The sequence below is a fragment of the Mixophyes fleayi genome, chromosome 4 (assembly GCF_038048845.1).
Source record: "Mixophyes fleayi isolate aMixFle1 chromosome 4, aMixFle1.hap1, whole genome shotgun sequence".
In the NCBI taxonomy this organism is placed as follows: Eukaryota; Metazoa; Chordata; class Amphibia; order Anura; family Limnodynastidae; genus Mixophyes; species Mixophyes fleayi.
The window spans coordinates 342,483,614-342,497,513 of record NC_134405.1 but is presented as its reverse complement, the minus strand read 5'-3'; the positions used below and the strand labels follow the sequence as shown (position 1 = coordinate 342,497,513).

At 44.6% G+C, this 13,900-nt stretch overlaps 1 protein-coding gene across 1 annotated transcript; it reads right to left on the bottom strand.

Annotated features, from left to right (window-relative positions):
• Positions 1 to 4,407: 4,407 nt before the first annotated feature.
• LOC142150338 (E3 ubiquitin-protein ligase TRIM39-like) lies at positions 4,408 to 7,511 on the bottom strand. Its single transcript, XM_075205535.1, has 2 exons — positions 5,555 to 7,511; positions 4,408 to 4,769 (listed from the first exon to the last, which is right to left on the bottom strand). The coding sequence occupies exon 1, from the start codon at positions 7,509 to 7,511 to the stop codon at positions 5,814 to 5,816; it is 1,698 nt and encodes a 565-aa protein (XP_075061636.1). The 3' UTR covers positions 4,408 to 4,769; positions 5,555 to 5,813.
• Positions 7,512 to 13,900: the final 6,389 nt, after the last annotated feature.

Below are 13,900 nucleotides of genomic sequence, written 5' to 3'. Positions count from 1 at the left end.
AGCGGGTACAGCAGTGTGTCAGGGTTTGTTGTTTTCAGCCCAGGCGCTGTTTAGAGTAATGGGAGTTCCGGTGGCAGCGGACAAGTCAGAGAGCCCGACTGTGAGGTTGTCATACCTAGGTATTGAGATTGACACGGTTACAGGTTGTTGTAGGCTCCCAGCGGAGAAAGTGTCTAAGTTGAGGGGAGTAATTGATGCAGTGCGGGGTGAATGTAAAGTGCAGTTGAGACAGGTGCAGTCGCTGCTTGGTCTTTTTAATTTTGCTTGCAGAGTCATTCCAATGGGGAGGGTGTTTTGTCGGAAGCTAGAGAGGGCTACGGTCGGTGTTAAACAGGCTAGTCATTTGGTGAGAATGTCCAAGGAGATTAGGGAGGATTTGGCTATGTGGCGACTATTCTTGGAGAGTTTTAATGGAGTTTGTTTGTGGCCCCTGCCTGGCGCCAATAACGTGGAGTTACAATTGTTCACAGATGCTGCTGGGTCTTCAGGGTTTGGCGCTTACCTGGATGGGGAGTGGTGTGCAGCAGCTTGGCCATGCGTTTGACATCAGGAGGGTCTCACAAGGAATCTTTTGCTGTAAGAGTTGTTCCCCATTATTGTAGCCGTCGAGTTGGGGGGGTTTGTCTGCGTAATAGAAGTATATCTTTCTGGTGTGACAATTTGGGGGTAGTACATGCTATTAATAATCAGAGGGCTACCTCCCTGCCAGCTTTGAGGCTATTGAGACATTTGGTTTATAGATGTTTAGTTCTTAATGTTACCTTTAGGGCAAGGCATGTTCCTGGGGTGGATAACGGAATTGCGGATGCTTTGTCTAGGTTTGATTGGCATAAGTTTCGTTCGTTAGCCCCTCATGCCAATGTGTCTGGTGTTTCATGCCCCGATTTTGTCTGGCAGATTATAAGGCCAGAGTAGAGGAGCTTGCTAAGCGTTCGGTTGCACCTGGGACGTTGAAGAAATATCGGGAGGCTTGGTCGTCCTGGGAGGGTTTTTGTGGATCTGATGAGGCTTGAGGTAAGACGCGGCGACAGCGCATGCTTGCATTTGTGTGGCATTGTTTTCAGGCGGGTAGATCTAAAACATATATGGTGTCTGCTTTGGCTGGTATTTCGTTTTTTCTGCAGATTACAGGTTGTCGGGATGTTACCAAACAGGCATTGGTGTGTAAGGTTTTAAGTGGTTGGGCTAGGATTTCCCCCCGTTAGAAGATAAACGTAGACCAATTGATAAGAGAATGTTAGTGAACTTGGTGAATGTTATCACGGTTGTGGCAACGGATGAGTTTGAGGCAGCCTTGTTTCGGCTGGCATTTCTTATGGCATTTTTCGGGGCTTTTAGAATAGGTGAGTTGGTAGCCTCGTCTAGGACGGCTGTTGATTCGGGGTTGCTCTCCAGGAATGTGGTGGTTCAGGATGAGAGTATTGCTTGTAAAATTCATAGATCAAAGACTGATTCGTTAGGTAGAGGGAAGTGGATCGCTTTGCAGCGGAACCAGGATATAGCAGTTTGTCCAGTAGAATTGACAAAATTGTACAGGGATAGGTCTCCTCCTCCCGGTGTTAATTGGCTTAGACACAGTGATGGTTTTCCCCTTACGAAGTTTCAGTTTTCAGCAGTATTCAAAAATTGCGTGGTTAAGCTTGGTTTGAGTGCAGCGGACTATGGGACGCATTCCTTTAGGATAGGGGCAGCTACGGTAGCGGCAGAAGGTGTGTCTGAGCAGAGCATTATGGCTTTGGGTAGATGGAGGTCTAAGTGTTTTAAGCGGTATGTTAGGCCAGCTGTGGTGCTCTAGGCTTAGACAGTGCGATGTAGTAAGGCTGACCCATGATATGCGTTGCTTACCTTGTTGAAAGGGAGCGCGGAGGGTTTTGCCATTTCTTTTTTCCGGGGGCCTGATTGGAGGTGGCACCCTGGGGTTTCCGGTTTTACCTTCGCATGGGTCACCCTGCGTCATGTGCGAATGTGGCAATTTTTGTTTTCCGTATTAATTATATTACTTTGTGTCATTTAATTTACATGCATTATTACTCCATGTTACAGGTGCACGTCAGGATGGGAGGAATATTTGGCTAGTCCGCCATTCATTTGTTTTTTGGGCCGGTAAGAGCGGCCCTGCTCATGATTTGAGCAAATTTCCCCGGGCAGAGTCAATAAGATAGATAGGTGTTAGGGGTATGCGTTGGGCATCTCTGTTGAATATCCTAAAAGACACTGAGAGTAGGTTTGGGCGCCCTTCAGAACTTATTATTCACCTTGGGGGGAATGACCTGTGTAAGTGGTCCAGTTTAGAGCTCACTGAGCAGATAAGATCTGATGTCGGGGCCATTAAGTTACATTGGCCAACAGTTCACCTTATATGGTCCGATATTATCCCTAGGCGCAATTGGAGGGGGGCGGATAAACCAGCACGGATTGAGAAAGCTCGTGGGAAGGTAAATCGGGCGGTGCGGAAGATCTTTCAAGAAGTAGGTGGTGGCTGCATTAGTTATCCTTCCATAAGGGCAGTTTTGACGCAGTACTATAGGCCCGATGGTGTACATTTGTCTGATGTGGGTATGGCATACTTTATAGAGCAGATTTTCGGTTTTCTTGTTTGGCTGTGAGAGGTCAGTTGGTGGCGGGCTGCGGTTCCTGGTGGGGAACCTTAGCTGTGGCGGTAAGCAGCCCAATCAGCGGCCATTTTGTTACATTGAAGGCGTAGTAGGCACTCTCATCTTAAAGGGATTGGGCAATTAGTCAAAATAGCCCTTCGGGATTAAGGGGCTCCGCTTAGGCAGGCGGGCCTCAGCTAATATGCCAAATGGGGGAGTTTGGCATTTTACGCCTAGTCGGGTCCAAATTAGTTTGGACAGAATTTACAACTGGTAGGTGTGGCCTGGATGCCGATTGGTCTGTTTAGGTTGGCCACCAATTTTCCCCAGCAGGTTCGCCTCTAATAAATTCCTCACCTTTCAAACGCCAATTCAAGTCTCTGTGTCGTTATTTTAGTTTGTTAAGTTAACTCTGGTAAAGGTTAAAGATGGTATAGTATGTGGTCCACCATAAGCGGTTTAGGTATCACAGGGACAGATACAGTACTTATTAGATGATATTTGTGATATGGTTTCATCAGTGCTGTCAGTGTTACTGTAATTACACATGTGGTGACATAAATACTCACATACCTGAGAAGATTGGTACAAAACAAGAAGAAAAAGGTGAATTCAGGACATTTTACACAGATTTTGTACCCGACCTATTCACAGGGAGTGTATACAGCCGACAGTGCTCCTGACACACATATGAAACATACTTACCTGCTGTGAAAAATAATTTGTGCAACTGGCATCTGGGCGCTGTCAGAGGCTGCGTCTTCTAGAAGATTATATTTATTTTACTGGGAAATTACGGCCTCATTTCTTTATAAATAATAGGGTCTCCTATACAGAAACATGGGGTCCAATCACTTGTGATAACGGGGTGAATAAATAGTGCAAAGCAGAAACAAAGCCCCATCACTGCAATATACGTTTTAGTCCGTTGATAAGGCTTCATAGATTATTTTACTATCAAAAATCTCTGTATCAAACTTTAACAAATACATTTTGGACTTCTGATAAATTATTTTAAAAATAAAAAAAATCTATAAAAAAATTGCTAACTTGTAATAAAAACCTTGTAATGAGTCACCTGAGCCAGTAGGACCCTCATACTTCTTACTGTCCCCTGATATATGCACATACTGGGTAGTACACCTGTGCTAGCCCCGCCTCCTGCGTGTGTGACATCACGTACGCACATCCACAGCCCGGCAGTTCAGGAGGCAGAGCGCGGACCCAGGAGGTTAGTCTACCTTATATTTTGAGAGAATAGGCAGACACAAAGCTACACACACACACATACAGACACACACACATAGAGTTGAATCTCACTCTTATACTCTGTGTGTAATCTCACAGCCAGTTATCCTGAGGAAACACTTTGAAACTACTACATCTGAAAGCTGGAGAGTGGCGGAAAGTTTCTTGCAGTACAGATCCATTTCCTGAAACATGTTATTTAATCTCTAGAGGAAAATAATTATAATAAATATATAATAAAAAATGACACAATTTATGAGAGCAGCAGCCATTTTCTTGTAGCATGGGAGGCTCAGGAGACGCTGGAGTTTATCTTACCTGCCGGGAGTCCAGGAGATCTCCCAATATAGAGTAGACAACTATGATCTGAGGACCCCGGAATACAGAGAGGGTCTTCTCTAGCTCCCAGTGTCACAGCTTTACCATAGAGAGATGTTTTATTTCTCTGCCATACAGCCGGGATCAGTTCTCCCAGCCTACATGTGTCACTTATGTGTTACATAGATGCTGGGACTTGTAGTACCACAACAGCTACGGAGACACAGACGATTACAATAATGCCAGATTACAGGAACAATTTGTGACATTTATTAACTGCATTACAGACATATAATTGATGAATAATCATTGGACATTAGATTTACATAAAAATATTGTTCTGAGTTTTACACATGATGCTATGAATTATTTATATTTACCATTCCAGGAATACAGATGTTAGATAATGTTCGAAATAAAACACAGCTGCTGCATAATTGGCAACTTTTATGATCAAGTGGTAAGTGCAGGGGAGGGGGCGAAGCGTTGCAAATCTGCACAATTCGCAGTAAATCACATTATTTTGGCTCCACCTTGTGATGCAATTGTGGTATTTCTCTGCTAGGGGTGTGATTCACTGTGAATTGTGTCATTGTCCCACCCACTTCACTAGGAAGAGGGCGGGGTCCGGGGGAAAGGACTGCTCTCCAGGGGGTCTGGGAGAACTACCTGAAATTCAGGAGTCTTCAGGACATTCCGGGAGATAGACAAGTATGACCTGCTGGGACATTGTATGCACAAGATTATATACTTATTACTTATACCAGGATCATATTCTTCATATACATATACACATATGTAACTCCACCCACTGCTCCATTATATGGGCTAATTGTTCCACCAATCAGATTCCCGTCATGTGCAGACCCGTTCTATTCATTTACTCTGCTCCTCTCCTATTGGCTAAGGATTTTGGCTCCAACATTTAAAAGGCCCCTCCTTTTGATTTTGGTGTCCAGTGATAGTAAATAAGGATAGACTGCTTATCCAGACTTGTAGTACCACAACAGCTACAGAGACACAGGCTGTCTAATACAATAATGCAAGATTACAGGAACATTTTGTGACATTTATTAACTACATTACTGACATATAACTGATGAATAATCATTGAACATTAGATTTACATAACAATATTGTTCTGAGTTTTACACCTGACGCTATAAATTATTTATATTTACCATTCCAGGAATACAAGCGTTAGATAATGTTGTACATAAAACACAGCTGCTGCATACATGGCAAATGTAATGACCAAGTGGTAAGTGCAGGGGAGGGGGTGAAGCGCTGCAAGTCTAATAATTGTGGCCCCTGGCAGAGAAATGTTACAATTGCACCAGGGGGTGGGGCCAAAATGATGTGATTCAATTGTGTCATTGAGGCCCCCGTCCCACCCACTTCACTAGGAAGAGGGAGGGGTCCGGGGGAAAGGACTGCTCTCCGGGGAGTCTGGGAGAACTACCTGAAATTCAGGAGTCTCCAGGACATTCCGGGAGATAGACAAGTATGACCTGCTGGGACATTGTATGCACAAGATTATACACTTATTACTTATACCAGGATCATATTCTTCATATACACAGCTGTAGCTCCACCCACTGCTCCATTCTATTGGGTAAATGTTCCACCAATCAGATTCCTGTTCCTGTGATGTCACCAGTCTCTGGGCGGATTTCTCCCAGCTCCTGATTCTCCCGTTATCATTATACAACCTCTCCATACACATAATGCAGCATGAAGGGGCTCAGTGAAGGTGGTAGTGACGGTGTGTAAGTGTCTGATCGGGTCACACAGAGAATAAAAGGACATCTGTCCAGCCTCATAATCCAGATATATCCTCACTCTATCATAGGGAATAGTGTCAGGTAACTGGATCACTTTATTGTCATGTATCACTGAATACTCATCACCAGTCCTATCCAAACACCAGGACTTGTTATTCCATCCAATGACTGACTCATCTCCTCTTCTGTCTATACTGGGATAACACATCCCTACACTCCACCACTCTGATTCACTGATCTCCACCTCCCAGTAATGTCGCCCTGAGGAAAATCTCCTGGTGCTTATTACCTGAGGATAATCCTGAAATCTCTCTGGTGTTTTTTGACATTTCTGCCTTATATCTGACCAGGATGCAGCTTTCTTATTACCTGATATATGTATATTATTACCAGCTGTGTCTACATCCAGTAATATGTCTGTAGGTTCCTGCACATAGAAGCATACATTTATACCTGTTATTATATCAGATAATGTGTGTAGTGCCCCTAAGATCAGACCCACATCCAGATTTCCTACATCATGGACCTGGTAATCATGTTTCTCTCCCTCCTCACTGTCTCCCTCCTCACTATCTTCCTCCTCAGTATTACATGTATTATCCCTGTGTGATTCCTCTTCTTGTACAACAGTCACAGGATCAGTCATGCTACTCAGCTCCTCAGTATCACAAAAGTCACCTGTGTCTGGTTCCTGTAAGACAGTCACTGGATCAGACATGTTACACAGCTCCTCAATGTGACGCATCTTCCTGGACAGCTCGTCCTTCTTTATTTCCAGCTGCTGGATCAGATCAGAGACTGAGAGTAAAACGCTCTCTTTCTGCCTGGAGATCTCACTCAGGACTCTCTTCTCTAGTTCTTCCAGCTGTCTCCTGATGTCTCTAAACAGGGCAGTGACCATCTCTGTTACACAATCTGCTTTTTCCTGATCTTCTCTCCTGCGCTCCTGCAGACTCTGGACTCTATTCTCGGTCTCATCTCCCTTTCTGGTCAATTTCTGCAGAAAAGTTCTCAGTTCCTCCTTCTTCTTCTCAGAGGCCTCATCCAGCGACTCCATCTGATGTCCTCTGTGTTCCCCGATCAGACAGCAGGACACACAGATACAGGCAGCGTCCTCAGTGCAATAATATTTCAAGATCTCGTCATGGATGGAACATTTTCTCTTCTCCAAGGAAGCTGTGGGATCAATTAAGACATGTTCTGCTGACTTGTTGTGTGTCTTACAATGTATATCACATAGAGAAGCTTCACACCTGAGGCAGGTTTTAAGAGCAGGTACTGGAGAGTGGACACAATAACTGCAGAATATCCCAGTTTTCTCCTCTGGAATAGAACGGACATGTTCTGCTATGTTGCACAGCTTCCTGTTTTTCTCCAGAACAGGACGCTCCTGACACTCTGATCTGCATTCAGGACAGGTATAAACTCCAGACCCCTCCTGTGTATCCAGCACACTATCAATACAGACTCGGCAGAAGTTGTGTCCACATCTCAGTGTTACAGGATCTGTATAAATGTTCAGGCAGATGGAACAGTCCAGCTCCTGTCTCAGATCAGCAGACGCCATCGCTGACAGCAGAAGAGAGAAATGAAAGTGTCTCTGACTCTCAGAAACCAGTGGGATCACATTCTCCACACAGGGAGAGGCTGAGCTTGTCACTCACATTATATCTATAGACTCAGTTATACTAAGTGACACAGCTAATACATAGAGGGCCAATATGCAGAACAATTGTCTTATTTTGGAAACAGTAAAGGTTATTTAATAAGCTGAACAGTTTTAATTTTGCACATTTTTCAGGGCTTACAGAAAACTTTAATAAATTATAGTTAGTAGACCTTATTTATCAAAAATATCTCACAGGGACAGCTGAGCGTCATTCTACTTTACTGGTGATAACGGCTCAGAGCGAATATAATTACTGATCGCTTTGCCGGACCAGTCTCCATCATTTGTGCATGAGTGAGGGGGGCTTCCCAGCCCACACGTGTGATATGAAATAACGACCACAGATTTCAGCATTAAATTCTATTAATGAAAAAATAAAACCAAAAATGTAATGTTAAATAAACACATACACAAATTTTCAGCACTACATATAAAGTATTACTTATATTTGTTACAAAATGTAAATTGTTTATTAATGTTCCTTAAATTCTTAAACTTTATGTAATTTTCTGTTAATGCATAAAGAAACATTACCTAAATAGAAGTGCATTGAAAAATGTTTTATTCCAAGAAATGGCGCAGCCAGAACAGGCATCGCAGCGGTACTAGCAACACCACAACATTGGAGGGAGGATGCTATTGCCGGCAATAATTAGCTGCAGTGGGGGTATCGCTGGAATTATCCACATTTGTATAAAGAATGTTACCAGGAAAAATACACGTTTTTACCAGCAAACGGTCCACTCAACATTTGCTAAATAGGCCCCTTAGTTTGTTTCAATATCTTATAATTCATAATAAAAATAATTTCTGCTCAGGAACCACTGCCCATTATACTGGGGTGGTGACGTTGGCGCTCCAGAGGTCTGAATCTTGGTATTACCCTGTCCCCACAGCCCAGCGGGGACGGGAAGAGCTCCATTCCTCTGTGCATGGGGCTGATAGGGTCTGTGTGGTGGGGGCAGCAGCCCTGTGATAACCACCCTGGGACTGGATTTCTCCATAGGATGGGGGTCCCCACGCTCCTGGGGGTAAATGCATCAAGGTCAGATTTTTTCAGCTATTTAAAATCACAGCAAATCGCGAGAGATAACCGGCGATTTTATTCCTCAAGTCGCTATATGGATAAAGTAGATTTTTTTGTCTGAACTTCAAAATCAAATGTAAATAAATAGGGAATACCTGGCACTAATAATATATTCAGAATCCCAATGGAATGTCTCAAAAACGCTGCTAGTCTGGGGATAGTGTCACTCCCCTCAATATATACTTATAACCACAAAAATTGACAGTGCGATTAAGAGGCATCCAATGGGTAAAGTGAGACAAAGATTGTCCAATGAAAATCCTTAATAAGATAAATAATAATCTACCTCAATTGCAAAAAATATATACAGATGTACATAAAATCAAATATTTAATGTATAAAATCCATATAATCACCAAAGATGATCTTATAAAATGAATACAAAGTAGGTGCACAATGATATCAGATGTTGATATACTCAGTATCAGTGAATCTCATACTATGACCAAAGATTAGCAGAATCCCGTATATGTCTCTTAGACCGTGAAATATTCTGTTATCCATTATATAATAATATTGATAAGATTGCTGAGATGAATGCCCGATAAAGCTTCTAGGAACGTGTATCCTCCAGAAATATGATACGCAATCACAAATAGGGTATTTAGCAATATACTTGCAGTTCTGAAATCCTCGCGGGGGAAGTTCTGATCTCGGTCTCAGTGTTTGTGTAATCCAAGAATCTCAGTCGGAATGAGGTGCACACCTCTCAGGTATCCGGATAGTTACACTGTGACTTAAACTGTGTTCCGCTCCACTGTGCTTAGAGCTTTCCGATCGGTATTGTTCCAAGTATAAACAGTCAGAATAATAGATGTTATGAGACAGATTGTATATTGGGTGGTCTAATTGATCCAATGTAGTAATAGCGACTGAGTTAGGACTTTTTCATAGCTGTTTATCTCTCGTGATTTGCGGAGCATTAAACTCGCCCATGTTTAGCTGAAAGTCGCCATTTGTACACAAATGACAATTTGTCAAAAATTTGAAAAATGATGACAATTTGAAAAATCACACGATTTTAGCCTCTCTTAAAAAAAATTGGTGAGTATATGGGGACTTATTAGTTTTATTAAATAGATGTGGTACTAAATAGGGTGTTTAGTGTTTTTATTGGGGTTTTATTACTTTTATTAAAGCTGTGTGGTTTTTATGAGGGTGTTATGGATTATTTAAAAATATTTTGTGGAACTACAGGTCACAGCAAGGCATGGGTGTCAGTGCATTTTGGCACTTGTGGTTCTCCAAGTGCCAACATGCCCTGACTGCCATGGGTATACTAGTGATTGTAGTTGTACAAGCATCAGCATGCCCGGCCTGGCTGGGACTTGTAGTTCCAGAAACAAATATGGCGTCTGTTTTTACATTAATTCGCCGTTAATACCCTAAACCCACCGCCCAGGGGTGTAGGAAGAGCTTCAGCACTGGGCTGGGTGTTCCTAGAGGGGGGGCCCGCACGTGTTTTTTTTGCAGACCCCACTCCCTAGGGAATCCAGCCCAGTGCTGAAGAGCCTGGGGTTGGTTGTCATTATGGCAGGTGGACCCCCTGCCGATCCCCTGCCACATGCGGTCCCCCACAATTTTTTTTCCCGATTTCCACGCAACAAGCGGTAGGCTGGCAGCACTAAGGTTACTAGTGCTCGGACAGGGGGACCCCACGTATATTTTTTTTTTTAAAAAAAAATTCATCTATTTTTAAACATTAGACAGCTGCTGGGACCTGCAGCTGTATAGGCAGCCAGTGTAACAGTGATGTGTTTGGCAATCTCATCTATAGAAAGTAGCGCGTTGTATCTGACAATTTTGACTTCAAACTCGGACGAGTTTGCAAAATCGCAGCTTCATAAATTAGGAGATTTGTACAGCTAGAGTGGGGAAAAATCGGGACCGCGATTTGCAGCAATTTTGAAAAAAAATGTCGCTGGTTTAAACTCGACCGCGATAATTGCTGGATTTTCAAGATCGCAGCTTGATACATTTACCCCCTGGTCTCCGTGTTATAGTGTAAACAAGCCCATGCTGTCAGTCACTGATAAGGATTTGGGGACATTATGTATTTATTATAAAATAACACAGTACACAGTGTCCCCACCAGCCATGTCACCCATGACACACATAGCAGGGCTGGTGGGCACTGTCATGGTGCCACCAGTAATAACAAGGTACTGTATGACATGATGACGGTACATAGGACACCCAGTCAGGGGATTGGTAAATGGCCCTGGAAATAACTTCTGGAAGTGGCCTCATGTGGGCGGGACCAAATCACCTGTAAGAGGGGCCAACACTAAAGTAGGCGGGATTAGCAGTTATCCAGAGCCACAATCAGTGGTAAGTGAGGCTAATGCAACATGCAATAGTAGGCGGAGTCATATCAACGCCAGGCAGAACTAATGCACAAATAAAAGGCTATAAAGTATTGTGCTCTACACAAAGTATTTAATGAATGTAAAGAACTAAACACTGGGCTGTGACCACATTTTGTAAACAAAAAGACATTTGATCCTCTGCACTCACCAAATACATTATTAATGCTATTCTAGCTACATCAAACTGTACAGGGAATGTTAGTTCCACATATTGCAATATATGGTAAGCTGACCAACGCACGCCAGTCTCGGGGGCGTATTTAGGGGGGGGGGGGGGGGTTATGTTGCCCAGAAACCCCCCTTATGCTTGAATAATGCTGAAAACTTTGTTTGAATAGGCAGCATCACTGTACATATCAGGGAATTACCCAGAATAAAGAGCCTGCACTCTGCTCTACTCGTACAAGAGAGTCCCATTTTAGGCGAACGAAATTAAACAGTGACAGTGTTGCATTCGTATCAGCACTTAGGTGAGAGTAGATTTTGCAGCACAGGGTTGGTATTGCCATTAACCCCCCTGTGCTGGCAGCTAGGGAACAGGGCAGAGAAGTCAATTGTCAAGCTCCTCACCAATTGTATTTCCCACCTAGCCCCTTTTTGACAGGCAGTGTTAAAGGGTCTGCATGGGGGGCTCAGTTTCAGTCCCAGCCCAGGCCTGTACGCAGATGGCTATACACGTCCCCTTCTGGTCGGGAGGAGGCATCCAGAGAGTGCAGAGCCTTTTTTGCCCATAATAGGGAGGAGGACATGGAGCCTTGGAGGCAGGGCCATTTTGGTACACAGAGGGGGTGGGAAGCCCGGGGCCATCCGGGCCGGAGTTTTGAAAACGCGGGCCAGGCGGGCGCTCAGCCGGCACGGTCGGCGAGCGGTTTGATACGTCACCAGTTATCCCCTCCAGAGAATAGGCAGTTGATGGAGAGCAGTTACCGGAGGTCCTCTGGACCAAGGTATATGGGGGCGCAGTGGAACCTGATTTAGGCCAAGCCCCTCCACAACTTTCGTTCCTAGTAGCGGAAACACACCAGACGCAGGGTTTGTAAGGAATGTCTCTGTTGGTATGCTCGAAACTAACAACGGTTTTATTTCAGCTTCACAGAACCAGCAGCCGGGGGTGCAAGTCACAGAAGATCGTGCAGTGGAGTCGCGGGCAGCCGCTGGTGGATCTTCATCGGGCACGATGGATCGGGCAACAAGAGACGTTTCTGCAAGTGCCGAGGAGCGGCCGGCGGTCGGGATGATGGCGGAACCCGGGCCGGAAGTGGAGGTCACGGATGAGAGAGGTGAGAACATTTCTGCTAGTACACACAAATCACGTGGTGTTAGCCCCCCGAAGTCTACAACGAGCGAGGAATCATCGGGTTCTGGCAGCAAGCCCCGCAAACTGATTAAACTATTGCAGACGCAATTAGGAGGGAAGTGGACCACTAGGCCTCTGCAAGCGCTAGGCCCCGACATAGTTGCGCGAGCTGGGGACTCGGGAAGAGTGGAGAATGAGGCCCTACTATATGGCATTAGGCTTGTGTCAAAGAGAAAATAAAAAAGGGTATTACGTTGATATGTTTACCTTGACTGATGAGGGCAAAAAAGGTCTTGAGGCTGCGATGGACAGGAACGGTTAAGGGGAAGAGAGTTACAAAACTTTCCCTAGGTGGGTGAAAGGTTTTTGTGTGTTTGCAACCCTTTACACGGATTTTAGGCCAGAGGAACAGGTTGAGGTATGGCAGTATCTACACCTAATTACAGACGTTTTCTTGAAGGACGGGCCGGTTATTTGGAGGAATTATGACGAGATGTTTCGCAAAAAGATGACGGGGCGGGAGAAGTTGCCATTAGATTTTAAAGACATAGATACGTGGATGAACCTCATGAGGCCAAGTAGTCAGCATCAGGGGGTTTCTCAAGGGAGGAGGTTTCCTGGGACGGGGAGGGCGCAGCAAACCCTCCCCGGCAAAGGAAAGTGCTTCGCTTTCAATTCAGGGTCTTGTCAGAGGGGGGCGGCCTGCAGGTTCCACCCAGCATCAGAGTGTATTAGAATCAGAGTTGGGGGTGAGAGAGGACGTGGGGCTGTTACAGCAGCTCCGGGTCAAGGCAAAATCCCCAGTTAAGCTTGAAGTTTTACATAAGTGGCTGTCACTTTACAGTGACGCCGAGGCCGCAGCCATAATTCGGGAAGGCTTTCATTTGGGATTTAAAATTCCTATTTTTAAAAAATTAAATTTACCATGGCCCCACAATCTGAAATCAGCTTTTATATTCCCGGAGATTTTGGACGAAAAAATTGCAAAGGAAGTCCGTTTAGGCAGGATGTTGGGGCCTTTCTTAAACGTAGTGCCCAAAAAAGCGGAGGGGAAGTTCAGACTCATTCAACACCTATCTTAGTAAATGCCGGCATTGACCCGGCAGTCAGCGCTGTCCAATATCAGTCATTTGAGGAGGCCCTTGCTCTAGTTCAGGAGTGCGGGGAGGGGGCATTAATGGCCAAGATTGATATAGAGTCAGCTTTCCATCTGTTGCCTCTCCATCCTGAATCATTCCAGTTTATGGGCTTTAGACACCGCAGCGGTTTCTATGTCGACCGCTGTCTGCCCATGGGTTGCTCGATTTCATGTGCTCTTTTCGAGAGGTTTAGCAGCTTTCTACACTGGTGCATTCAGGCTGGAACAGGACACAGGGGGATTGCTCACTACCTAGACGATTTTCTGATTATTGGTCCTGACAAGTCCAGCAGTTGCCTAGAGGTGCTAAAATCAGCGGAAGCCCTTTTTACAGTAATGGGAGTTCCCATTGCCAGCGATAAGACCGAGGGTCCGTCACGTTGTTTAGCTTTTTTA

What these genes read in the sequence shown, in the direction of transcription:
- LOC142150338 (XM_075205535.1), bottom strand. Translation starts at nt 7,511, where the DNA reads ATGGCGTCTGCTGATCTGAGACAGGAGCTGGACTGTTCCATCTGCCTG.